Source organism: Carassius carassius, chromosome 9 (assembly GCF_963082965.1).
Source record: "Carassius carassius chromosome 9, fCarCar2.1, whole genome shotgun sequence".
Classification (NCBI taxonomy): domain Eukaryota; kingdom Metazoa; phylum Chordata; class Actinopteri; order Cypriniformes; family Cyprinidae; genus Carassius; species Carassius carassius.
Window position 1 is genome coordinate 15,114,860 of NC_081763.1, and position 27,620 is coordinate 15,142,479.

The window sequence follows — 27,620 nt, forward strand, 5'->3', positions numbered from 1 at the left end:
CTATTTTCCATCACCCGGTTAAGATTTACTATAAAGATTTGGTCTGGTTTTTGCATTATTTTGGACAAAATAGGCAGACAAGCTGAAGAAAAATGTAAATCTGCTGTCTGGGAGCAGGGGGCTGGTTGCATAAAAGGCTTAGACTAGTCCTAAAATGAGTCATCTCAAGTTTTTTGTTTTGTTTTTAAGACTGGTCATTACTTTTTTTGAAATGCATACATAAAAACATAGCTTGGTCTAACTTTAATCCAAAAAGTAAGACTTCTTACCCCTTAGCTAACTGCTAGTTGGTCAAACTACTTCTTAAGACACCATCTTAACATTGTGACCTAAGTTTATAACTGGCTCAAGGTGGCGCTAATGGAACAGCAGAAATAGAGCCGTTTCCCTGGTAGCCTCTGTTAAAGGTCTCGTTTTTCGCGCTTTTTTGAAGCTTTGATTGTGTTTACAGTGTGCAATATATATGTTCATGTTTCGTGTGTAAAAAAACACAGTATTTTTCACACAATTCACCTATCTGTATACCGCTGTTTTCACTGTCATAAAAACGGGCTGATGACTTCCTTGTTCTATAAAGTTCCTCCTTCAGAAATACGTAACGAGTTTTGATTGGGCCAGCGGTTCCTGTGTTGTGATTCGACAGCAGCTGAGCGCACGCGGCCCTCCTGGAAACGCGATTGGACTAGTTTTGAGAAGCAAGTGGGCAGGAGCATGTGCTGGAGATGTACTTATAATCATAGGAGCGTTTTTACTGACGAGATGCGCATGAAAATCGTATTCGATTTTTTTGCACAGCCCTAACATCTAGTTAACAAAGCTAAACAGCGTTGCCCTTTGTGTAACAAGTTACAGAAACTGTTAAACACACCAACTTAAATAATAAAATACACTTACCGGTTGTGGTCCATAAACAACGCCTTCTCCAGACAAAGAGAGAACTGCTCTATCTTTCAGGAATAATCTTTGTGCGAATCCGGCATTAAACTGATTGAGATTGAGAAAGCTGTCCTCAGCCAGCTGTCCTCAGCAAAATGTGCTGCACATAGTTTTACATGTGGATTATAATTTTCGGGAACCGAGTTAAACATAAATTGTAACCATTAATCTCCAAGTACAGCGTCCCTGAGAAGCCCAAACAAAGATGATTGGACTCCGAGATGAAAATAACAGCGTTTCGACGACATGGTGACAAACACAAACGCAGCTCTTCCTCTTCCTCTTCTCCATCAGCGCGTAACAAGACCACGCCCCCCTTTTTGTGTATTCATGTGGGCGAAGGTTAGTCAAAAAACTGTTTTAGTGACGTCATTACTGCAGGAACTAGAGGGATGTAGTCCAAATGGTTCGTTTTTTTGTAGGCGAATTCTGTTAAATAAAATATCTCCCTTGGCATTAAACTTTGAGCTTTAGAATTTTACAGATATTATTTATACTCTAACAACAACATTACACACTAACTAAAGTTTAAAACATGGGATCACGAAGAACGGGACCTTTAACAAAGCAGCTTTATTGCGCATTGCACAGAGGGAAGATGAAAAGTAGATTCTGCCTTATGCATTCATACAGTTCATTCAATCATACATTCCTTCATATAATTTCTCTCAGCAGTCTGCCTTCAGTCATGTTTTCACACAAAACGTAACCTACTCTGCGTGAGACTCTTAATAACTTTGCTTAACGCTAAGCAGTATTTAATATTTACCACAATTTTTTCATACCGCAATGTAATTGATTAGGGATATGCCAGTATCAAATTTTCCTGTTGCGATTAATTGCTCATGCTTTTATCACGGTATATGGTATCATCACGGTATTGAAATTTAGTTTCAAAAAGTGGTCATAATACAGTGTAACGGGCTAAATAACCTTTTTATAACAAAAAATAACTTAACATTTAAATACAACAAAGCAATAAAGAAAAATATATAAAAAATACATATAAAAGTCTTAGTTCATGTTATATCATTAAATAACACAGTTGCAACTTTAATGTATTAAATGCAAGATTAATGAATGTTCAAAATAATTTTTCATTGGCAGTTTTTGTTAACTAATGAATTAACTAATGTTAACTAATGAAACTCTAATGTGAAGTATGAATTAACAATAAAGAATTAGAAGTCTAGGGTATATTGTAGTCCAGATTAGGGCTGAAACGATTCCTCGAGTAACTCGAGTTACTTGATTACAAAAAATGATCGTGGCAAATTCCTCTGCCTCGAAGCCTCTATTTATTTTAAATCTCACGTCAGGTTCTTTCGCAATGCTTTTTAATGTGACACAACGCATTTACGTCACCCATAAAGCGGAAGGAGACACAAGCGCGAAGTCTGAAATCGCATACTGCAAGGAGTCAGCAGTGTTTTGATTTGAGGGCACGGGCAAACGTCAAGAGAACGTCTTGGCATGTGTCCATTGCAAGATAGAGCTGACATACCACAACTAGGGCCCTATGATTTCCGCGATGCAGAAAACGCGAAGGGAATCGCTAAATCCAGTCATAAAAACAGATTTTGCAGTTTAACGCGGAATGGCACGGGATTTGCCAAATTTTGAACGAATTAATCAAAAATAGGTCATTGCACTTACATCAAATCACGATATGGACTAATATCTGTAAATTTTAAGCCGGAACAGTCTATTTAAATATCAATCCTGCATGTTCTGTGTGTCTCTGTTAATGAATGGAGCAGAAGTGCGAGTTCCTTTATCACACACACTGAAGCACGCGTGCTGTCTCACTAAATAAGGACGTGAACACATGAACAACATCTCCAGAACTGCTCTGACAGTCACTTCATGAGCATTTGACCTTATCACATCACAATACACAGAACTGTAAAGGTACGTCAACCCGTCAAAATAAAAGTCTTTTTTTTAAGGTTTAATTACACAACATGTAATTCTTTCTTTCATGTTTTATTTTTAATAGTAAATCCCATTTGTTTACCAAAAAGTTAAGTTTGCTTAATTTTTTATAATTAAAAGATAAATTAAATGAATGTTTTATGTGTTTAATGTTTAATGTGCATCTCAGAAAATGGTTTATTTTAAACCCCAACTGAATGGCTCTTAAATTAACTTCATCTGTCAACTTTATTGTCATTGTTCACAGTACAAGTACAGACAGAGAAACAATGGGTAATAATTAAATGTTTATTTTTGATGTATGCATTGCATTTTATGCATTTAAAATGAAAAAAAAAAAAATTCTAAAAAAGGAAACTTAGTTGTTCATTGTAAGAGACCCAGGAGTCTTATTTTCTCTTGCATAATTAATATTGCACTTTAATTAAGCAAAAACACATTTTATCCGATTACTCGATTAATCGATGGAATTTTTGGTAGAATACTCGATTACTAAAATATTCGATAGCTACAGCCCTAGTCCAGATTAAAATGAAAAAAAAGTTTGAAAATAAATAGCCTATCATGTCTAAATATTTAAATATTTGGCTGTGATGAACACCATTGCAAATCCACAAATTTGAATGGCTATTTAAATACGTTTTAGTTTTATTTCTGGGGTTTCCAGAGGAAAGGCTGTTTTGCAGTTTTCTGCAGTTTAGCGCCATCTGCAGTCAGAGAGTGAATGTGCTTTCATTCAGCGCGTCTCTCACGTGTTCCCTCATTTGCTTCTCATGCGTGCTTGTTTACATCAGAGCGCACATGCCATCTTTCAAGGAGCATACAGCGGTGTTGTGCATTTTGACCAGCTGATGGGAATAGTATTCTTAAAATGCATTCCAAATTCTGAATAATTTGTAATATATAATTATTCAAGGTATTTGGAAGTGCCCATGATAACAATATCGTGCATATTAATAACCGCAATATATCGCATTACCGAATACCGACACATGTCTATAATTGATATGATAATTAAAATATGAAACAGAATAATTTAGACAACCTCACAGCAGATATGTCGAATGTCTTGGCAAGCTACCTCCAATCAGGCCAAGAGCTAAGTTACTTGAGACCCCTGCTTTAGATAAATGGAGATCAGTGAAGATAGTTGTTATAAAATCTTATTTCTGTCACTGCAATTTTGTCTTTTTGTGTTATTCAAATGTAATAGGTCTTATACACGTGTTTGAATTAGATATATGGGCTGGGTTAGTGTGGAGTGTAATAAGATCAGTATCTGTGACCTGTTAAATCCTCCCCGCATCCTTCCAGTGTGATGAATGATACTGCTGCTGTTTTGTGAGTGAGAGAAATGCAGTTATAAACCCGCTGCATCACTACTAGTGTGATGCACAAGCTCTTAACCAGCTGTGCAGTGCAGTATGAGCCTGTGTGCATGCAACTGGCCAGCACTTGCAGAAAAGTAAGGACGCCATTATTACCATCTGATGCAATTACCGGGTCATTTCAGGTCACTGGTCATTCTGCGTGCAGTAGGACCTATACTACTAAAACACTCTACAGTGGTAATATAGGAAAGTAAATGACACAGTCGCTGTAGCTAAGACTATCTACTGAATCTTTTCTCTTGCTCATCCATCTTACAAAAATGTATCATGATAAACTTTAGCTCTGTCAGTAGTTGCTGCAGTTATTGTTACTAGCCCAAAACAGTAATAAGTAAATATTGTATGTTTGCCAGTCAGTGTAAGCTTTTAGAATCCTACTGTAACTTCTTGGTTTGATTATATTTTCTAATAGAAAGTTACTGCAGTTTTAGTGGTGAAGCAATATCTCTGTATGGTATTTTGTTGCATGCAGTGGTCACAGTGTGATATTTCATAAGAGATGTGAATGTAGACCTCAACTTACAGAAAATGCTGGTACATTGAAAACATTTAGTGAGAAGCAGTACAGCAGAGTAAGAAGCGAACAGCAACCACCCGCTCTCTCTTGTGAAGCCAATAAGGAAGTGACTAAAACTGTAATTCATCGACTGGCTGCAAAAGGGAGTCAATCCCATAGACTCCCATGTTAAAATGGCCAACTTTACAGCAGAAAAAAACTTGTTTACAGCCTGGTGCAAAAAATGAGTTTGGTCTATATAGCTAATTTTACCCTTCATGACAACTGTGAGGGGGGTGAATTTTTTTCTGTCACTAGAGTGACAGGTCGATTGCTGCTGCTGTCACCGCCGTCACGCTAGGTGGGTGTGGTTTCAACAACCAGCTCCCGCCTTTTTGCCCATTTTTGATCACCCCAGAGTGACACGCAGTGACGCGCTGCCAAGATGGTGATAGCCCGCTCCACCCACTTTTGTGTTTTTTTTTTTTTTTTTTTTTTTTAAACCTCTGTGCTCCTTTTGGTTATCTTCTTTTAAAATCTGCACCATGATCTTTTTTTTTTGGATGTAGTCTGTGGTTGATTTCACATGTTTTCTTGGTTTTCTGTGGTATTGTATTGTGCTTGACTTGTTTTACATCCCTGGTCTCTGTGAGTCCACTTTGACTCTTCACTTCCTTCAGGCCGATGTTTGCAGTGATGCTTGATGTCAAATCTAGATGTACATTGATACAGCAATGTGTGAGTGAGGGACTGGGTGTTGTACGATGTTGTGGTTTTGGGTTATTATTATTATTGGCTTTTTATCAGAACAATGCTGAATACTGAAAAAATATTTAAATGCTTTTTCTTTTCAGTCTGTACGTACATTTACAGCACTCTAGTGATTTGGTTGGGTGATGTGCAGGGATGGTGTTGGGGGTGGAGTGGTCCTCTCTCTTCATTAGTAAATTGCTGGGTCAAGGACTGGACTGTCTTCTACAGGAACTGAACACTATGTTCTATGTAGTGGTGAAAAAAGTGAGACTATTCTCAAGATGCATAAAGAAGATAAAATGTCATTATTATTACTTAGTAAAATTCGTACTTGCAGACAATCTTATCCATAAATAAAGTTTCTTTTTTTTGTATGTTAGTAGTAGGCTAGGCTATGATTTTAACTTTTTAATGTTTATTGTTTTATAGATAAAACAGAAACGTGAAAACATTTTTAGTGTTTTCTAGCAAATATCAGATTGCAAGAATATTTAAATAGTTTTTATTGTAATGTTACTGATGTGTAAATATATTTTTAGAAAGTCAGTTTTTTTACACTACTGTTCTAAAGTTTGGAGTCAGTGGGATTTTTAAAAAATGTTTTTGAAAGAACCCATGGTCAGAAATCATTCTCATATGCTGAGTTGCTGCTTAAGAAACATTTCTTATTATCATCAATGTGAATATTGTTGTACAGCTTAATATTTTTGTGGAAACCATGATGCATTTTTTAATGATGGTAAATGGACTGCATTTATATAGCGCTTTCGACAGACCCCATGGTCATCCAAAGCGCTTTACAAGTTGCATCACATTCACGCATTCACACTACTCATTCATACACCGACTGCGGTGTCAGCCATGGGCTTAGATTTCTTGCTCAAGGACACCTCGACACTTGGTCAGGTGGAGCCGGGGATTGAACCACCAACCTTCTGGTTTGTAGACAACCTACATGAACCACTGAGCCACTGCCGCCAATGATCCTAATGATCCTTTGATGTATAGGAAGTTCAAAGGAACAACATTTATTTGAAATAGAAATCATTATTCATTGAATGTGTTCTTGCTAAATGTAGTCATTTCTTTCACCAACGAAAAAAACTATCTTTTGAATGGTAGTGTATTCATTTTTGAATCATTGGTTCTTTATGTTGTCTGTGTTGTTTCAGCCGATGCACAACATGCACTCAAAAAAATGGATTTGTGGCACTGTTCGTTTTACACAGATATGTTTTGTAAAAACAACACAAGTATATTTAGTTTTCCGCCAAAACACAATTGTATTGTGCTTAATCAACTTAAAATGTTTCATTTTCAATTTTACTTAATTATCAATCGTTAAACTAAAGTAAAGTGTTTAATTTTGTAATTAAAAAAAAACCGGAAGTGACGATTTCCAACGCATTTGATGACGGTGCGAAGGAGAGCAAGAGGTACCAGTCAGGTAAGAAAATCTAAAGTTTTTCTTGTGTTAAGTCAAAGTCTTTAATTTCTCTTAGAGTTTCTGTTTTGGGGTGCTTTTGTTTTGCAGTCTAGTATTGTGTAATCTGTTTACTGCACTATTAATAGATGATTTTGAGCGGTTGGGAGATGTGAAAGCACAGGACTCTCTGTAAGGTATTGACTTGAGTATATATATAACGTTATATATATATATATATATATATATACTTGGGCTGAAACAATTAGTCGACATTATCGACAAGTCGACGATAAAAAAAAATTGTCGGCAAATGTTTTTGAGTAACGTTAGTTGTTTGATCTCGTATGCCTAATGTGAAAGCCTCCAATAATGCAGTTTGACCAGTGTGGCGCTGTAGCGCAAGATTGTAATACACTCTCCTGATTCAATTCAAAAGAAGAAGATAGCACTTCAGTTTGAGCAAACCGAGCTGATCCGAACCTTGGATGAATATGTAAATATATACTGCACGCCTTGCTCTCAATAACTGCATAAACACAACAAAAACTGACCGCGATGTAAAAGCAGCTCTTAAGAACATATTTAATTAACGTTACAACGATGTGGATGTTTGCACGAACTCTGAGGTTCTCCAGCCACTCCAGTAAAGAAATGTCCAGTCACGTTTATTTATATAACAGTCCTTATGCAATAGATAGCTTTTCAATATTAAACATGAAAATACAGAGTCAGTGTCGCTAGAATTATAACTTGATTTCCTGTTATAAAGCAGCTCTCCAGTGTGGAGCTAGCTAATCATTTATTTTATAATTGTGGGAAATATTTCATTAAAGTTTTAGTTCTGCGCTAGATCAAACCAAACTGTTTTAAATATCATAACCCAATAAGGTATTTTAAGAGAGATTATATTTATTAGTAAAATCTTTATCCAAAAATAAAACGTCCTATCACTTACCTTTACTTTTATCATACATATGGCTTACAATAAGAGATGTTAAGAGGCAGAATGATTTGTCATTCAGCTACTTCCTCATATAACTAAGTTAATCAAATGGCGAATAGGAGTTTCTCTCTCTTCTCATTTTGTGTGCAAAATATATTTATTTGTATAAATTAATTGTATACTAGTAATACATAATGACTTTCAAAAGCTGAAGTAATTCCCTTTATTTGTTAGTATATGTATATTTTAACTAATTGCAAAAAGCTAAATAATAAATAAATGTCTAACCATGTAATGTGACCGAGTTTGGAGAGCCCTGGCTCAGCACAGTGGAAGTATTTGAAGCTTTGTTTATGAACATGGCGGTGTGGTCATACAATGACTTTAAACCGGACACTACTCTGAGCTGTTCACATTATACAAATGCTCCAGATATGTAATCAGGTTCACCATTTTGGAATGGTAAACATGACACTATTCATCACTCACACAAATAAATCACTTAATATTTTGATAATTGAATTGGTTTTTGCTGTTAAACCATTTTTTTTTTGTTGTTTTTTTTGTAACACATTGCACTTCATGTGTTTACAGATTTGTGCAGAATTTGAGACATACAGAATTACCATAGGCCCATTAGAATCAACAATCTTTGCCAAACTCAAAGATCGAAAACAAATCGAAAGCGACCTCTTATGCTGCGTTCACACCAAATGCGAATAGAGCGTCTGGAGGTCTCATTCGCCTCATTCGCGCTTCTAGTTACAGGAGATTCTGAGTTATGATATAGCAAGCTGACAGTGACCGGCTTCTGTGGTGGAGAATTGCGCAGCTGTACCTGAATGTCCCTGGGACATCAGTGCGGTCGGAGCGCGTCTTCTCAACAGCTGGACATATAGTGAATAAAAAACGCTCTGCTCTGGACACATGGCCTGTTCTCAAGTCCATTTAAAGTTAAATTTTTTGAACAGTTGTTTGAAATGGATTGAATCATTATTTAAAATAATCTTGGAGATTTTTGAATTGCCTAAATCATAAATGCAATTGAAAGAGTCATAGTAAGGACATCAAGTTCATGTGACATCAATGCTTCAACCACACTTTTACAAAGCTACAAGAATACGTTTTTGTGCAAAGAAAACAAAAATAGCGATTTTATTCAACAATTATTCTCCAAATCACATATGCCGCCATTATGGAGAGTAACAAGAGGCATGAACATTGCTTTCTTCTGCGTGTAATCAAGGCTCAGCGCATGCGTGTTCTAGGTCAGCAGCACAATGCGCATGAATTATTTACGTGCTGTTGATAATGGTGGCGATTTGGAGAAGAATTGTTGAATAAAGTCGCTGTTTTGGTTTTGTTTGCACAAAAAAGTATTCTTGTAGCTTTGTAAAATTATGGTTGAACCACTGATGTCACATGGACTGTTTTACTAATGTCTTTACTATGTTTCTGGGTCCGGGAACATTCCAGTTCTGTTGCTTACCGTGCAGGGTCCAGATGTGTGTACCATTTTCTGCTTGCCTGTATTTCCCATAAGGAGATGAATGACTGACTTTTTTTCATGTAATTTTAGGGGAAAAAAAACAAAGGCTAAATTTAGTTGTTTTCATCTTCAGACTAATGAAATTGAAGTATCCAAATGAAGACCCTAGCAGTATGGAGTATATGGTGAGTTTTTTTTTTTTTTCAAGGTTAAGAAATGATTTGTTAAAGTTAATACACAAGAATTTGAGTTCTCCATCCTTTTAAATACTTCTAGGATACAGAGGTTGCCAGCAGTCAGGAGGTGATCCAGAAGACTCGTGGGAATCTATTTGAAGCTGCATCATTGAAGACAGTTCAGCAGAAGTTGGAGTTTTAAAGGATAAAGTTCTTCAGGACCTAGCAGTTTACAGTCTGCAAAACCATGTTGCTGGGACTGATATATGGACTGAAAGATTAAAGAGTAATTTTTTTGAGTGTGGTGTTAAATACTTGATTTGAGATTAAGTTGGTTCTTTTCAGTCTCTGCCGACTGGTTTATCTTGTCTTTTTGAAACAAAGACGGGTTATGTTGACCCCACTGACAGCCCGGCACTCTCGTTCTCCTGGACGTCCTGACAGGGTTCAAACAGGTGGCGTGATGTCATCTGAACGAGACCTCAGCCTGCCAGTCACAAATGCATTTGTGTATGAGAGTTTACACTGTTGATTGAGAGAATAAAAATAACATCTAGCTCAAATAGGTGTACTAGATTTAGTTTAATTGGTTATACAGACAGTGTCTGTACCTCAGACAGTACCCTATGTCTGGATGGGGTTTTTTCTGCTGTTCATGATTTGTGGCTGAGTGTCTTTCTATCATGTGTCAATGAGACTGGAGTTAAATGTTGCTCTCATGCACAGCACGAAGTCCGGGGCTAATCGAATTAAGGTGTGCATCAAGCCAATTTTTAGCTGCCTTTCCTGATTCAGGGACCGGTAGAGACCGAGAGATCAGCAGATAAACAAAGAGAAATGTGATAATAAAAATGAGAGGAAAATACATGCCTTTATCAGCAGCATTTTGTTAAAATGTGTAGCTTTTAACTTCTTGGTCAGTTTCCCAGTTAATGTTGTATATTAAATACACATCTACAAATGTATACCTTTTTATACCTCTTTTTTTTCTTGTGCAAATGTCATTGACTATCTATCCTATTTGTGTCCTTTTGAACTATAGGTAGCAAAGTGTGTCACAAACCTAGCAAGCAAATCTAGCAGAAAGTATTTGGTGTGTGTGTGTAACATATATGTACAGTCGTGGCCAAAAGTTTTGAGAATTACATAAATATTAGTTTTCAAAAAGTTTGCTGCTAAACTGCTTTTAGATCTTTGTTTCAGTTGTTTCTGTGATGTACTGAAATATAATTACAAGCACTTCATACGTTTCAAAGGCTTTTATCGACAATTACATGACATTTATGCAAAGAGTCAGTATTTGCAGTGTTGGCCCTTCTTTTTCAGGACCTCTGCAATTTGACTGGGCATGCTCTCAATCAACTTCTGGGCCAAATCCTGACTGATAGCAACCCATTCTTTCATAATCACTTGTTGGGGTTTGTCAGAATTAGTGGGTTTTTGTTTGTCCACCCGCCTCTTGAGGATTGACCACAAGTTCTCAATGGGATTAAGATCTGGGGAGTTTCCAGGCCATGGACCCAAAATTTCAACATTCTGGTCCCCGAGCCACTTAGTTTTCACTTTTGCCTTATGGCACGGTGCTCCATCGTGCTGGAAAATGCATTGTTCTTCACCAAACTGTTGTTGGATTGTTGGAAGAAGTTGCTGTTGGAGGGTGTTTTGGTACCATTCTTTATTCATGGCTGTGTTTTTGGGCAGAATTGTGAGTGAGCCCACTCCCTTGGATGAGAAGCAACCCCACACATTAATGGTGTCAGGATGCTTTACTGTTGGCATGACACAGGACTGATGGTAGCGCTCACCTTTTCTTCTCCGGACAAGCCTTTTTCCAGATCCCCCAAACAATCGGAAAGGGGCTTCATCGGAGAATATGACTTTGCCCCAGTCCTCAGCAGTCCATTCACTATACTTTCTGCAGAAGATCAATCTGTCCCTGATGGTTTTTTTTGGAGAGAAGTGGCTTCTTTGCTGCCCTTCTTGACACCAGGCCATCATCCCTTTTTTGGGATTTAAGTTAATTTTCATGCTAAAGAAGGACTATGCAATTCATCTGATCACTCTTCATAACATTCTGGAGTTTATGCAAATTGCTATTATAAAAACTTAAGCAGCAACTTTTCCAATTTCCAATATTTATGTAATTCTCAAAACGTTTGGCCACGACTGTATATGTGAATATGTATGTGACCCTGGACCACAAAACCAGTCTTAGGTCGCTGGGATAATTGTAGCTATAGCCAAAAAACATTGTATGGGTCAAAATTATCGATTTTTCTTTTATGGCAAAAATCATTATGATATTAAGCAAAGATCATGCTCCATGAATCTATTTTGTTAATTTCCTGATGTAAATATATCAAACTCAATTTCTGATTAGTAATATGCATAGCTATGTATTAATTTGGACAACTTGAAAGGTGAATTGTTTTTTTTTTTGTTTTTTTTCTCAAATTCCAGATTTCGGTCAAATGTTGTCTGATCCTAATAAACCATTCATCAATGGAAAGCTTATTTATTAAGCTTTCAGATGATGTATACATATCAATTTCGAACAATTGACACTTAACACTAATTTGTGGTCCAGGGTCACATTTATTTATGTGTGTGTATATATGTATTTATGTATACAGCCTTATTTATTTAGCCTTTTTACTCTTAATTATTTCACTGATCTGAACTGTTGCAGTTTTGTAGAGCATTTTTAAAAAGTGCTGTTCATTTTTTGGTCTCAAGTGACTGATGGTTATGAGTTACTGTGTGTTTTTCTCTGCAGTGCTTTAGTCATCTAGCACCATGTCAGCCAAAGCCATCTTTGAGCAGACCGGGAAGGAATTTCTTTACAAACACATTTGCACTACAGCCGCCGTACAGAACCGCTTTCGCTATGCTAACGTGACAGCAGAAACCGACTGGAAGCGACTGGTTCAGGATCACCCCTGGCTTCTGACGGAGGTAAGACAGCTGTCGGGAATAATGGATCTGGGGTCACATCTGTAAAATTGCAAATGCCAAGTGATGCCAACGATCAAAGATGACTTGTGCCCATGAAGCATTTATACATAGGCCAATAAAAAAAAATGCAGGTGGAATTAGAGAGCCTGTTCTCTGATTTTGTTTTTATGCAGGTTAGTAATGTGCATTTTATCAGCATATCATGTAATTAATAATAAAAATAAAAAAAATTCCAAAACCATATAATATTTATATATTTATATTAAATTGTATGAATTAAGTTATAATTATATTGTTATTCATTCAGTTATCTTCATTAAATTAATTATATATTACATGTATGTAAATTATATTATGAATTCAATTATATTTTAGTTACATTTTATTAAATATATTTATATTTTAGTTTCTAAAATCAGTAAGAAAAGTAGTTTTTTTTTCTTTTCTTTTTTTGCATTACATTAACACTATGTACTGTATGTGTATGCATAGGTTTTCAATTATTTGTCATTATTAACAGAATATTTTTTCTAAATGATTCTCAAATCATCCATTGAATGCTGTTACCAGCAGTTCCAACCAATTAGATTTATAAAAGGAAATTCTGCTGAAGGCTCCGCATGAAGGATAAGTAAAAGAAATCGTATAGTGACACATTGAGGATGTTGGGAGGAGAGGATGGTGGTCATTAGTATGCTGCTTGACTAGCACATCAATTAAGGGAGCTAAAGTGAGTGTAGCAGAGTTTCTCAAGTGACAGTAAGGGACAGTTTCTGCAGAAAAAGCACTCTTAATCACCTTTATGGAGGAGCCAGAGGGTATGATGCTATTAGATATGACTCATGTCTCTCCGTCCCCTCCCTATCTTTAGTTAGTGACTGAGACCGTTATATAGAGACCGGCTTAATTAAGAAATCATGAAATTTCTTTTGAACACCCTCCTGCCTTCTGTTTGGGTTTCAAAAAGGAAGTCCAGTTTTATTTAACACACGATGGGCTTTAATTAAACCTGGAAGATGATTCAGGTTCATTTAAACTGTGTGAATATTTTAAAATAATTTTTAATAAAGCACACCAGTAAATCTGTCCATGTCAACAGTTTATGTTTTGCATTCTATGTCAAATCCTGACAAAAGAAAACCAGCATGGTTTGCAGTGCTTAATTTGAAATACCATGTAGAAAATAATAAAGTAATGTGTGCTCTTATCATTTTGAGGACAATATCTTATGAACATTGCCCCGATCGGGCACTGTATCTAGGTTATGTGTGCACGTGTATTCAATGCAGCTTGCCTCGTGTCACTTCATCATCCCATTCATTAAACTATGACGGGTTACTGCAGAAAGTTACTTTGAATGCAAAGAGACGGTCATTGAGAAACTAAGGCGCCATGTACTTTCTTTAGAAACACCAGAGACCGGAAACGTAATGCACTTATCTGTAATGATTCTGGTGACATGTTCAGGAAAGAGGTGGATACAATGCTTAACCTCATGAATAATAATTGATATGTGATTGATTATTGTGGTGTTTATCATGCTTCTGTCCAGCGGTTGGTTGTTAAGCCGGATCAGCTGATCAAGCGCAGAGGAAAGCTGGGACTGGTGGGTGTGAACCTGGATCTGGAGGGTGTGAAGAAATGGCTCCAGACCCGCCATATGAAGGAGACAACGGTGAGGACCGAGACCCAAACCACCTCTTAACCTTTCTTTAGTTTCATTGGCATTTTAAAGTGTAAATTGCATTTGCTGTGTGTGCATTTTCTGTTCTGCATGAGTGCAGTTTCAGTAACCCAGTATATTATGTGTCATGTCCGTAAACATATTGCTGAGAGAAAGACAGACATTGTTTTCTTCTTATGTGTTTTGCTGTCTTATGCTGCACGTATTTTTTGTAGGTTATTTCTGCAAGGTCTCTCTCTGTCTTTGTCTGCTAGACTTGTCATAGCTCCTGTGGACTCTCCCACTTTCAAGGGAGCATTTCATTGTTTTCCCACCTTGTCATCTCTTTATTACTTTCTCTCTCTCTCTGAAATGTCACCTCGCCTTCCTCTTTCTTTCTAGCTGATTTATATCAACTGCCCTTTTGGCCCACTGTTTTGACTGCAGCACAAATGAGATTGGTGTGTGTGTGTGTGTGTGTGTGTGTGTGTGTGTGTGTGTGGCTTGCGGCTCTGCTTGTCAAATCTTTCGTTTTTCTCCGAGTCCCTGAACACTGAGGTCCAGTCACTGGTGCTCAACACAAGCCTTTAGACTGTATGAACACTTGCTCTCCTCTCTCTACCTCCTCCTTCCCATCTCTGGCCTCCTTTTCTTCTGCCTCTTACATAATTCTCTTTTCATTGTGTGTTTTTCATGAAGCTTTTAGACTAAAGGCAATTTCTGACATTTAACCCTTTATGGAAAGCCTTACATACAAGCTTTTAAAATGACCATCTCTCTGTCTCTCAGGTGGGGAAGGCTAAAGGCATCCTCAAAAACTTCCTGATTGAACCCTTCGTAGCCCACAAGCAGGTGAGCCCATAATAATAATAATCATCATCATCATAACTGTGTATATGAGTGAAATTGCTAATTTAATTGTCTAATAATAATAATAAAAGCTTTTTATATTATTATTATTATTATTATAAGCCACAATTAAATAATCATGTATCTAACATTTATCTTACTCTCTTGTCATTTATTTGAATTATTATTATTTTTTATTATTAATGAATAATTCAAATAAATGACTTAAAATATACAGTACAGACCAAAAGTTTGGAAACATTACTATTTTTAATGTTTTTGAAAGAAGTTTCTTCTGCTCATCAAGTCTGCATTTATTTGATCAAAAATACAGAAAAAACTGTAATATTGTGAAATATTATTTCAACTTAAAATAATAGTTTTCTATTTGAATATACTTAAAAAAAAAAAATTTATTCCTGTGATGCAAAGCTGAATTTTCAGCATCATTACTCCAGCCTTCAGTGTCACATGTAACATCCAGTCTATCACATGATCATTTAGAAATCATTCTAATATTCTGATTTATTATGAGTGTTGGAAACAGTTCTGCTGTCTAATATATTTGATGAATAAAAGGTTAAAAAGAACTGCATTTATTCAAAATAAAATAAATTATAATAATATATTTTCTTTACTATCACTTTTTATCAATTTAACACATCCTTGCTGAATAAAAGTATTGATTTTATTTAAAAAGAAGAAAGAAAAAAAATTACTGACCCAAATTACTGACCAGTAGTGTATATTGTTATTACAAAATATTTATTTTTTAAAAACATAGCTTTTTTTTTTTTTTATTCTTCAAAGTATCCTAAAAAAGTATCACATGTTCTGAAAAAATATTAAGCAGCTGAACTGTTTCCAACTTTGATAATGAATCATCATATTAGAATAATTTCTAAAGGATCATGTGATAATGATCCTAAAAATTCAGCTTTGCATCACAGAAATAAATTATAATTTAAAGTATAATAAATTTAAAAACAATTATTTTAAATTGTAATAATATATCACAATATTACTGTTTTTTCTGTATTTTTGATCAAATAAATGCAGGCTTGATGAGCAGAAGAAACTTCTTTCAAAAACATTAAAAATAGTAATGTTTCTAAACTTTTGGTCTGTACTGTACATTTTATATAAAGAATTTGTAAGATGCAGAATTGTTGTTAATAATAATAATAATATAATTCTGCAGCTATTATTATTAATAGTATTATTATTAACAATTTTGCTGCTATTATTATTGTATGTTAATGGATTACTATCCGAGACACGGCTTGAGTGTAACATTGTTGAACTGCGACTTTCCCTCAGGAAGAGGAGTTTTATGTGTGTATCTACGCCACACGAGAAGGAGATTACGTGCTCTTCCATCACGAGGGGGGTGTGGATGTAGGAGACGTGGACTCTAAAGCCCTCAAACTCCTGCTGGGAGTGGATGAGAAGATCAGTGCGGACACAGTCAAGAGTCAGCTCCTCACACACGCCCCTGCAGATAAGAAAGAGTGAGTCAGACAATCACATCAAATAAAGAAGTATTACATTTCCTATAAAGATTTGAACATTTAAATCCATCCAGCAGAAATGCATAGATTTTCTCTCCAAATTGTATTGGGATTGAAATTTATAGACTAATTCTAATCGTCTATAGTTTTTATGTATAGCTTATTTAGCCTTTTTGTTGTTGTTTGTACTTCATTGTTATGAAGTCCACAATTTTTATTTTATTTATTTATTTATTGTAAGTTGTGCAGGAAAATCAAGATTTAAAGTCTGTATAGAAACTCCTTTTTATGCTGATTCACCTTCCTTTGCCATATAAAACCACTTTAGGGGAAATATAACCATAATTTAATTGCCTCAAATCCCCCTTGGGGGTCACTTCTGCACCCCTGTACGTAAGCTGCTTCAGGCAGTTCTTGGTCTTGTTATATCAATAACAGTGATCAAAAAAGAGAGAGACTGATGGAGCGGAGCGGAGGGCAAACAAGCAAGCGAGGTGCTCTCAGCTCTGCCAGCACTAGTTGAGGTCACTTTGATCCATTACACAAATGAAATCTTTCCCCTTCCCCCTCTCCTCCCAGCCCCCCAGTGTTATTCAGTTCACGTCTATAAACTGTCCGTCTTTTTGACGGCACACATACACTGACATCTCGTTCTGGCTGGCCTCACCGTCTTGGCTGACATTAAGATTGACGGGGAGATGGGTTTGGCTGCATTGGCTAGTATCCACACCTCTATTTATATTCATCCATCTTTTTCTTTTTTCTTTTTTTATATTCCTCTCTCTCTCTCTCATAAGTCAAACACACACACACAATGTTTTTAGGAAAATTACAGCTTGAAATACAACAATGCAACTCCCTGCATAAACAGTTTTTCCACCCTCAAATCAGTAAAGTGTATTTACTGATTTACTGTCATCCCACAAGTTCCAAGTTCCTCACTTTTCCCCCAGTGATTCAGTCTCCCTGTCATTTATCTGGTATAATTTGTGTTCTCTGGACTATGGACCATGATTATTAATATTTGTTATGAGGTGGATGACTCTCACTTTCTCCTCCCTCACATCTCGCTCTGTTTTCCCTCACTACCTCAAACACCAGCTGTTCCGGCTCACATCAGTGAATACAGTGTCATTACTCTTCATAGTCTTGTCTGTTTCCAGTTTATTTTGTAAACAATATTACAGAAGCGTCAGTGCAGTCAGTATTGTAAAAATTATGTTCTTAATCGGTATTTTTATTTCATATTTTTTTGGAAGTACTGCTTACAGATTTATTTAATTTTTTTAATGAATACTTTTGTTTTGCATACAGTGGTTTTGTTTTGCATCAGTGATGTTACAAAAGATTTCCATTTCAAATAAATGCTGTTCTTTTTTTAATTTTCTATTCATCAAAGAATCTTGAAGAAAAAAAAAAAGTGCACAACCGTTTCCAACATTGATAATAATTTGAAATGTTTCTTGAGCAGCAAATCAGCATACTATAATGCTTTCTAAAGGAACATATGACACTGAACACTGGAGTGATTATGCTGAAAATTCGGTTTTGCATCACAGCAATAAATTGTTACAAATTAAAATATAACCCTTTTTTTACTTTTTATTTAATACATTTAGTAATATATTACTGTTTTGTATATTATTATATTTTTTATTATATTTAATATATTACTGTATTTAAAGAAACTTAAATAGTCGTACGAACCACAATCCTTTAAACACTAGTATATCTAAAAAAAATTTAAACAAGTGCCAGTGGATAAATAAATCTAAACTTAATTTTAGAGTATCTAAAAAGTCTGTTTTGCTTCGACTTTCCAGTAATTAAATTGTCAAGTACAAATCCACATATTTACTTTGTGTGACTTCAAAGATGAGGTGGAACTAAACTAAACTACTTTTGTGTCCATTTAGCACATTCAAAATATTTAATGTAACAACATTCTGTTAACGGAATTTTTTTTTATTTCTGCAGGATGTTGACTAGTTTCCTGGTGGGCTTGTTTAACATGTATGAAGACTTGTACTTTACATACTTGGAGATCAACCCTCTTGGTAAGACACACAAGCCACCCATCCCACCTCAGCTGACAGTCTCTTCTGGATGATGTTTATTGTGCACCCAGCTGGACTTCTGATTCAGTTCTTCCCAAAGTCTAGGCACTGTTGATTCACTCTATGGAGACCAAAGAAAGAGCACTTCCAGTTCTGTGCAAGACTGTAAAAGTTCTACTAGCTCGTTACATTTGGATGACTAAGAACAAATCTTATATTCACACTATTGATTTGCTTATTTTCCTTCATTACTGAAGACTAAACTCTGATCCAACTTGGTGTGAATAAAACATAGAATTTTTTGAGGAAAGATTTAATTTGATCAAATTAAGGTTAATTAATTAACATAGATGCTGTTTGATGGTGACTGGGAATGTTTCATAGGGCACTAATTATTAATCGCTGAGGGCCCTATGGCATCTGTTCCTGTGTTGTGAACGGAGTTTCAAACTTCCTTTGATGTTCCTCTTCATGTTTTTGTCTATAATAAGCCAAGTTTTTAACATTTTTGCATATTTAAACAAGCAGTGAAAGTGAAAAGAGTTGCCTTTCTAAGTCTGTTAGGAAATACACTCTGTCTGCATGAGTTTCTTATAGCATTTCACTTTTTTTTAAACCATAAAATCACATATATGCCAATAAGAAACAAAATCAGTCACACCAGTCTTTAAAAAAAAAAACGGGGGTTAACAAACGCTGTCTTTCTCTCTGTCAGTGGTCACTAATGATGGAGTGTATGTGCTGGACATGGCTGCTAAAATCGATGCCACAGCCGATTACTTGTGTAAAGCCAAGTGGGGTGATGTGGAGTTTCCCCCTCCCTTCGGCAGAGAGGCCTATCCTGAGGTAACATGTAGATGTGTATTTTGTTGGATAATGCGGTTCATTTTCAGTGATTCAATGACAGATGCCATCCAAGTATTAATTTGTACGAGATTATCTGTAAGCCCAACTAGGAATGGGAAGGAACTGCCTGTCTTTATCACTGTTTTTGTTGATTCATCAGAGGTCGCTTGTACTTCGCTGATTCTGCTGCATTTGCTTACTTTCACTTCTTCTAAAGAATATGATTTAATAATTAATTAGAGGCAGTCTTTCATAAATCATTCATTCACCACACACCAACACTATCACAGTGATAAGTCTTGGAGAGAGAGAGAGAGTGAAGCGTCTTCTGCTCTGTATCATTGTTGGCAGTATGTGTTGAGGCTATGTTTATCTGACAGAAGGCAGGTTTATTTGATTTCACACACACAGATACAATAGGTGTTACAAAAGACCGGTTTAGCTGGAATAAAATTGGTGTTGGTGTATTAATAAATAACTTTTGGTATACTTTTTTTACATATCTGTCAGATGTGTCACTGTAATCCATATGGGTTAGGCAGGGAAGAGTGTTGGCTTCATTAAATATTTGGCCTACACACAGTCCACAAGCCATTTCTGTTTACTGTGTCTGCACACCGGAAACTAGAGTTTCTTCTGCTTTTTATCATCTGCATCTCTTATAGCATTTTGCTAGTAGATACACTTTTTGTAATTTGTTTGTAATTTACCATGTGAAACCTTTTCATGACATTCCTGTAGGAGGCATACATAGCTGATCTAGATGCTAAGAGTGGCGCCAGCCTCAAGCTGACTCTCCTGAACCCTCGCGGACGGATCTGGACGATGGTGGCAGGGGGCGGAGCTTCTGTCGTCTACAGGTACCTGTCGCTCAGGAGTTATCTAGTTTGTACATGATGAATGAATGTTAACTCTTAGTGTTAACTGCTACAGATTTGTAATGGCATGAGGGTGAGCCAATGACTGAATTTTCATTTCTAAATGAAATCCTAATGAGGGAAATCCTTAACAGTAGCTTGGATTATGAAACTTGCAGTAAGAGACCATTTGAAGGAAGATGCTGGTGTAATGAGCTGAACATGGAATGAGAGATGAAGCCGATACCTGTATGTGTCAGACTCTGAGAGCTAAATGACATTACCATCCATGCTTGATAACAGTTATCTAGAGGTTTATCTTTCACTGCTGCACCTGTCCTTCTCTGGATGGAGAGAGGAGATGGAGCGAGAGAAATGTTGAGAGACTAATTAGGATGTGTATGTGCTGTCCTCTGAGAGTAGAGCAGAAGATCAAGAAACCATATGTATTTCTCTTTAATGCTCATAAACTAGCAAACAAATTAAACGGATGCTTGATTTACTGGTTAATACTGACTTGTTCTGTTTTCTGTGTTTCCTAATGTTGTGATTTCATTAGGATTTCTGTCATAAATGTTCTTGAGATGAAAGCCAACATTTCAACATATTGCATTTCTCCTCACTCATAGTGACACAATCTGTGATCTGGGCGGAGTCGATGAGCTGGCCAATTATGGAGAGTATTCGGGTGCTCCGAGTGAGCAACAAACATACGACTATGCCAAGACCATCCTCTCCCTCATGACCCGTGAGAAACACCCAAATGGTACGTCAACTAAGATCTTAAAATCCAACGTTCTTTAGAAGTTTGATTTAAAAATGTAGGCAGACGTGCCCTGAACTTGAGAATCCCACCTTTATATAAATATTGTATCTGCAGTATATAATGTATCACTGTTGTTTTTTTCTTTTTTCTTTCTTGTGTAGGTAAAGTCCTGATCATTGGAGGCAGCATTGCCAACTTCACCAATGTAGCTGCAACATTCAAGGTTTGATCATAGAGTCCCTCATGCTGTACATGTGCATTTGTGTCATCTATCTTCATCAGCACATATGAATATTGTAACACACACCCTTCATGCGTTTGTTTGGCTGTTTTGTGCATCAGGGTATCGTCAGGGCTATCAGAGATTACCAGGTCCCTCTGAAAGAGCATGAGGTCACTATATTTGTCCGTCGTGGCGGCCCGAACTACCAGGAAGGTTTAAGAGTGATGGGAGAAGTTGGTGAGTTTGTGCATGTGTACATAAAGTCAAATCTTTAAGACTTGATCTCATGTGTGTTTGTGTGTGCAGGAAAGACCACTGGTATCCCCATTCATGTTTTTGGGACTGAAACCCACATGACTGCTATAGTTGGAATGGCACTAGGTCATCGGCCAATCGCCACACAGCCTCGTGTTGCCGCCCACACTGCTAACTTCCTTCTCAACACTAGCAGTGGTACCACAGTGAGTGATTGTGTGACTGTATCTCATGTTCATGTCTTGTGTGTGTGTGTGTGTGTGTGTGTGTGTGTGTGTGTGTGTGTGCCTGTCTTTCTTCATGTGTGCTTGCATTAAAAACCTCTCATAGCTTGAAGCATGCCATTAGATGATCAAAGGCTTTTAGTAAAGATTCCTATTGTTGAGTCTTTTTCCACTGCTTTTAGAGATCACGAGTGCTGCTTGTACTGGACTATAAGTGTCACCGATATAGTTTGACAATTTCTTTCTACTGCTCTCTCTCCTGCTCCCAGACTCCTGCCTCGTCCAGATCTGCCTCTTTCTCTGAGGTCAAAACTGGAGCAGAAAACTCATCAGCTCAAAAGTCCCGTGCTGGACTTCCTCCAGGTTCGTGCAAATGGGATCACACTCCCACAAGCAGACAATATTCACAGTAACTGAATGTTTGTTGGGATTTATAAATTGCCTAAATTGCCATAAAAATTTTGCCTTCATTTTCCTATTGTTTTCAGAATTACTGGTGGGTGAATAAATACTAGTTTGACCAATAGTGTGCAGGCATTGTACATAATCAAGCAATAATGGCATGAGAAAAGGGGGATCTACAGAGAACGTCAAAGCAATGCAAATAAATATGCATAAAATATATGAGGACTGTGCAGAACACATCTATAGGAAAACCAAGCCAAAACCCCAGTTCTATAGGCAGTTTAGAAATCCTGGCCAGGGCATGTTGAGAAGACATATGGTCACACTAGATAATAATAAAATGATTTATTCTGATTCTCACTTCTAATGGATAGGTCTGCTTCAAATCCGTTGTAAATACTCTGTGGCAACCATGACGGGGAAGTCATGTCCTAGTTGTTAGAGAGTATGACTCCAAACCCTAAGGTTGTGGGTTCGAGTCTCAGGCCGGCAATACCATGACTTAGTTAGGTGCCCTTGAGCAAGGCACTGAACCGCCAACTGCTCCTCCCTCTGTTGTTTCTCATTGTCCTCCTGTATTTATCTCGGTAGCCAAAAGCACCACTCTGTTCAGTGACCACACCAAGTCTATAGTGTGGGGGATGCAGACGCGTGCAGTGCAGGGCATGCTGGACTTCGATTATGTGTGCTCGCGTCAAGAGCCATCAGTAGCAGCCATGGTTTACCCCTTCACGTGAGTCATATGCTTCCATTTAAAACCATAATATGAGACAGTTTTCATTATAGAGTGATGTCTAGGAGTCCCAGATTGAATGTCCTTATATCACGCATATGCATATTTGATCTTAAAACACATTATTTCGATTTTAAGCAGTGGAGACCATAAGCAGAAGTTTTATTGGGGTCATAAGGAGATCCTGCTGCCGGTCTATAAGAACATGGCTGATGCGATGAAGAAACATCCAGAAGTAGATGTGCTGATCAGTTTTGCCTCTCTGCGCTCTGCCTACGACAGCACCATAGAGACCATGCAGTACCCACAGGTCTGAGATCAGCATCAGATCACACTATATGTTCATCTGACTGCCGTGCAATCAACTATTGCTTAAATGTTTGTTTACAAACCAGTGTCATCTGACTGTTCTGTGTGGTTTGTTGTATATAGATCCGCACTATAGCGATCATAGCTGAGGGGATTCCAGAGGCTTTGACTCGCAAGATCATCAAAATGGCAGAGGAGAAGGGAGTCACTATCATTGGTCCTGCAACGGTATGACTCCAAACTGCCTTTCTGTGTGTAGCTGTGTGTGTATACTCCGGGGACAAAATGGTTGGAATAACTGTTGGTGTGTGTGCCCTCTACAGGCCAGTGATAAGAGACCAAAAAATTTTGATGCGTGTTGTAAGTTTAATAATAAACGTCGACATTAACAATGATAATAAAAATGTATTCGAAGAAAGAGTTTATTAATTTTACATTACATATTAAATTTTATTTTATTATTAATATTTATGGTAGTAGTACTGTAGTAGTTGTAGTAGTAATTGTTGTTATTATTAAAGTAAAAAATTTATTATTACATAAATATAACCTTTATATTACAAATATTGATAATAAAACAATAATAATAAGTTAGTTTTATATTATAACTATGATTTACATTTTTCATTTACATAACTAAATGTTATATTGTTATATACATTGGAGAATAAAAAATGTAATTCTACAGTGCACATACAATTGTTATTAATTATTATTACTATTAATACCAGTTATATAAAACAAAAAAAAGATCTTATGTATAATTCATAATTTTATTACATTAGAATTGGAAATCACTATTTTTAATAGCAATAATAATGATCACTTTTATATGATATAATTTGACTATTAATTAATTACTAATTTATTAAAATACTAATTTATTAACTATATTTTAGGAAAAATACAATCTTTTTTTTATTAATTATTCAATGCAATTAAAATTGTTTATTATTATTATTGTACTTTATATTTAAGATTATATATAAGAAATGTTATACATTGTAATGATGTAATTTGATATTAATGTTGTTGCTTAAGTTATATTATTATTAAGTGTGTGTGTGTGTGTGTGTGTGTGTGTGTGTGTGTGTGTGTGTGTGTGTGTGTGTGTGTGTGTGTGTGTGTGTGTGTGTGTCGTAGGTTGGCGGTATTAAACCAGGCTGTTTTAAGATCGGTAATACGGGTGGGATGCTGGATAACATCCTGGCGTCTAAGCTGTACAGGCCGGGCAGTGTGGCCTATGTCTCCCGCTCTGGTGGGATGTCCAACGAGCTCAATAACATCATCTCACGCACTACAGACGGAGTTTATGAAGGAGTTGCCATCGGAGGAGACAGGTGTGTGTGTTCAAGTTCACGTCTGTTCAATACTGTAAATGGTTTGATTCATTTGATCAGTTTAACGGTTTGCGTGCGAGGTTAAACCTGTGGGGTATGTGTTTCCTGCAGGTATCCAGGCTCTGTCTTCATGGATCACGTGTTGAGGTATCAGGACACACCCGGAGTCAAAATGATTGTTGTGCTCGGAGAGGTTAGAGAGAGACATTTCTTCCTCGTCTTTAAAAATAAGTTTACTGTCACTATAAATTAATTATATAGAAATCTATCAAATTCACAATACATTCAGAGGTCTTCTTTTGCTTATAGATTGGAGGAAATGAAGAGTACAAGATTTGCAACGGCATTAAAGATGGCAGGATCACCAAACCTGTGGTCTGCTGGTGCATAGGAACCTGCGCCACCCTGTTCTCATCTGAGGTACAATGTGTCCAAAAGACCTGTTTAAGCAACTGAGTTTAACCTGCTTCAAATCTTAATTGCTGAATAAACTTTATGTGTTTAGGTCCAGTTTGGCCACGCCGGAGCTTGTGCTAACCAGGCGTCTGAGACTGCACTTGCTAAGAACAAAGCTCTGGAAGAAGCAGGAGCCTTTGTGCCCAAGAGCTTCGACGAGCTGGGAGACCTCATCAAGTATGTCGTCTTTGTGTACTTGCAAATTGAACTTCTTTACCTAGCCTTCATTAACCACATGTTTGTGTGTCCTATAGATCTGTGTATGATAATCTAGTAGCCAAGGGTGTGATTGTGCCTGCTAAAGAGCTTCCTCCTCCCACAGTGCCGATGGATTACTCTTGGGCTCGAGTGAGTATGAACAACATGCATTTTGTAGAAGAGTCTTGTCTGGTGGTTCATCTTCATACTAATCTCTCTTGTTCTCTGTCTGTAGGAGCTGGGACTGATCCGTAAACCGGCGTCCTTCATGACAAGTATCTGTGATGAGAGAGGACAGGAGCTCATTTATGCAGGCATGCCCATTACTGAGGTCTTTAAGTCTGAGATGGGGCTGGGCGGCACCCTCGGCCTGCTCTGGTTCCAGAGGAGGTATGTGTCACTGTTTGTTTAGTAGTAGTAGTATTTTTATTATAAAATCGTATAAGTTATGTTGTTATTAAGAATGAGATTGGGCCTTTCACATAATCTGTGTGTTCCTGCAGGCTGCCGCGCTATGCCTGTCAGTTCATCGAGATGTGTCTGATGGTGACGGCGGATCACGGCCCTGCTGTCTCTGGAGCTCATAACACCATAGTGTGTGCGCGTGCTGGCAAAGACCTGATCTCCAGCCTGACCTCAGGACTCCTCACCATTGTACGAAATGAAACACTTTCTCACTTACAGTCTGCTTGGCATCAGAAGTGCATCTTGTTTCATCACTGGCTCTGTTTGTGTTTAGGGGGACCGTTTCGGAGGTGCCCTGGACGCAGCTGCGAAGCAGTTCAGCAAGGCGTTCGACAGTGGCACGCTGCCTATGGAGTTTGTCAATAAAATGAAGAAAGATGGCAAACTCATTATGGGCATCGGACACAGGGTGAAATCGGTGAGTACACACGAAAATCTAAAGTGTTCAAAAACATGAAATATTGTAATTTCACACTGCTTCTCACAGTTTTGTTTTACTGGCCTTACTGAATGATTAAAAAAAAAAAAAAATCTTTTTTTTTTTTTTTTTTTTTTTTTTCAGATCAATAATCCTGACATGCGGGTACAGATCCTCAAAGACTTTGTGAAGCAGCATTTCCCTGCCGCTCAGCTGCTGGACTACGCTCTGGAGGTGGAGAAGATCACCACCTCAAAGGTACAAACACTTGCATGTCTCTTGGATTTACGCCTGGTATTAGCGTTTTCCATGGAAGTAACATTGTAACTGAACCCAGTGAGAAATATGCACTGTAAAATCTTTCTCCCTCTCATTAAAATTGCTGACCGCATTGATTCCTGTTGAAATGATTACATTTCCTCCATTAAATTAAATTTTCACCATTAAATTTTCACCATGCAACAGTAAATGTGACTGCAGCTTTAAAAGGAAAAATAAGAAAAGCATTGAACATCCGGAGAAACATAAATGTATGCTCAAAGAATCAGCTATGAATAAATGTCAATGAAAATATTAGGATCATCCTACTTTAATCTCATAAAATATCTCTCTTTATCAGAAACCAAACCTTATCCTGAATGTTGATGGTTTCATTGGAGTGGCATTTGTGGATCTGCTGAGAAACTGTGGTGGCTTCACTCGGTGAGTAAAAAAAATGTTAATTAAAATTTTTTTAATTAAATGTATCATTTTTCATTGTTATATATCTTAGTCTTTTATAGGCTTGGCATTCATTTTTTATATTTTATATTATTCTTTTAATTTAATTTGTAATTCTGTTATGCACTTTTGAGTTTTTTTTGTTTTTAAGGGATTTTTATATATATTTTTTTACTTTTAGTTTAATTTCAGTTTTATAAAATATAGTACTTCAATTTAAAATTATTTTATTTAGCGATCATTTTTAATGTTTTTTTTTCTTTCATTCTAATATTTATATTTTACTTGATTTCAGCTTTATTTTCAGTTAACAAAAATTATTTTCAATCATTAACAATAACTTAAAAACACTGGCAAAGTAGAGTGCTCACATAAATGGTAGTAAAAATAACAATGATCTCTCACACACTTTTTTTCTCTTTTACAGTGATGAGGCCGATGAGTTTGTAGAGATTGGCGCACTGAATGGAATCTTTGTGTTGGGACGCAGCATGGGGTTCATAGGTGTGTGTGTGTGTGTCTGTGTGTGTGTGTGTGTGTGTGTGTGTGTGCGTGCGTGCGCGCGCGAGAGAGAGAGATCTATCTCTGAAGTGTCTGTTATGAAATAATGTTATTTAAACAACCTTATCTCTTTTTATGCAGGTCATTATCTGGACCAGAAGCGCTTGAAGCAGGGTTTGTACCGCCATCCTTGGGATGATATTTCTTATGTACTTCCAGAACACATGACCATGTAATGACAGAATCCAGATCTCACTAAACCTGTGCACTATGGAAGTAAAATAAGTTTTTATGTATGTGTAAATGTGTACATGCACTCTTCCA

The 27,620-nt window shown here is 36.8% G+C and overlaps 1 protein-coding gene across 1 annotated transcript in view; it reads left to right on the plus strand.

Annotated features, from left to right (window-relative positions):
• The window catches only part of LOC132149050 (ATP-citrate synthase-like), a 28,790-nt gene extending 1,170 nt beyond the window's left edge, over nt 1–27,620 (plus strand). Inside the window, exons 2-28 of the mRNA XM_059557954.1 lie at nt 12,322–12,500; nt 14,053–14,175; nt 14,953–15,015; nt 16,333–16,523; nt 18,501–18,580; nt 19,296–19,426; nt 20,168–20,286; nt 20,913–21,049; nt 21,211–21,272; nt 21,392–21,509; nt 21,579–21,733; nt 22,021–22,114; nt 22,748–22,889; nt 23,031–23,199; nt 23,322–23,426; nt 24,342–24,538; nt 24,650–24,731; nt 24,848–24,958; nt 25,044–25,171; nt 25,249–25,342; nt 25,428–25,582; nt 25,696–25,846; nt 25,932–26,075; nt 26,220–26,333; nt 26,695–26,777; nt 27,223–27,299; nt 27,438–27,620. Coding sequence (XP_059413937.1) covers nt 12,342–12,500; nt 14,053–14,175; nt 14,953–15,015; nt 16,333–16,523; nt 18,501–18,580; nt 19,296–19,426; nt 20,168–20,286; nt 20,913–21,049; nt 21,211–21,272; nt 21,392–21,509; nt 21,579–21,733; nt 22,021–22,114; nt 22,748–22,889; nt 23,031–23,199; nt 23,322–23,426; nt 24,342–24,538; nt 24,650–24,731; nt 24,848–24,958; nt 25,044–25,171; nt 25,249–25,342; nt 25,428–25,582; nt 25,696–25,846; nt 25,932–26,075; nt 26,220–26,333; nt 26,695–26,777; nt 27,223–27,299; nt 27,438–27,532 — 3,279 coding nt within the window. The 5' untranslated portion in view covers nt 12,322–12,341 and the 3' untranslated portion in view covers nt 27,533–27,620. The remainder of the gene's footprint in view (nt 1–12,321; nt 12,501–14,052; nt 14,176–14,952; nt 15,016–16,332; nt 16,524–18,500; nt 18,581–19,295; nt 19,427–20,167; nt 20,287–20,912; nt 21,050–21,210; nt 21,273–21,391; nt 21,510–21,578; nt 21,734–22,020; nt 22,115–22,747; nt 22,890–23,030; nt 23,200–23,321; nt 23,427–24,341; nt 24,539–24,649; nt 24,732–24,847; nt 24,959–25,043; nt 25,172–25,248; nt 25,343–25,427; nt 25,583–25,695; nt 25,847–25,931; nt 26,076–26,219; nt 26,334–26,694; nt 26,778–27,222; nt 27,300–27,437) is intronic.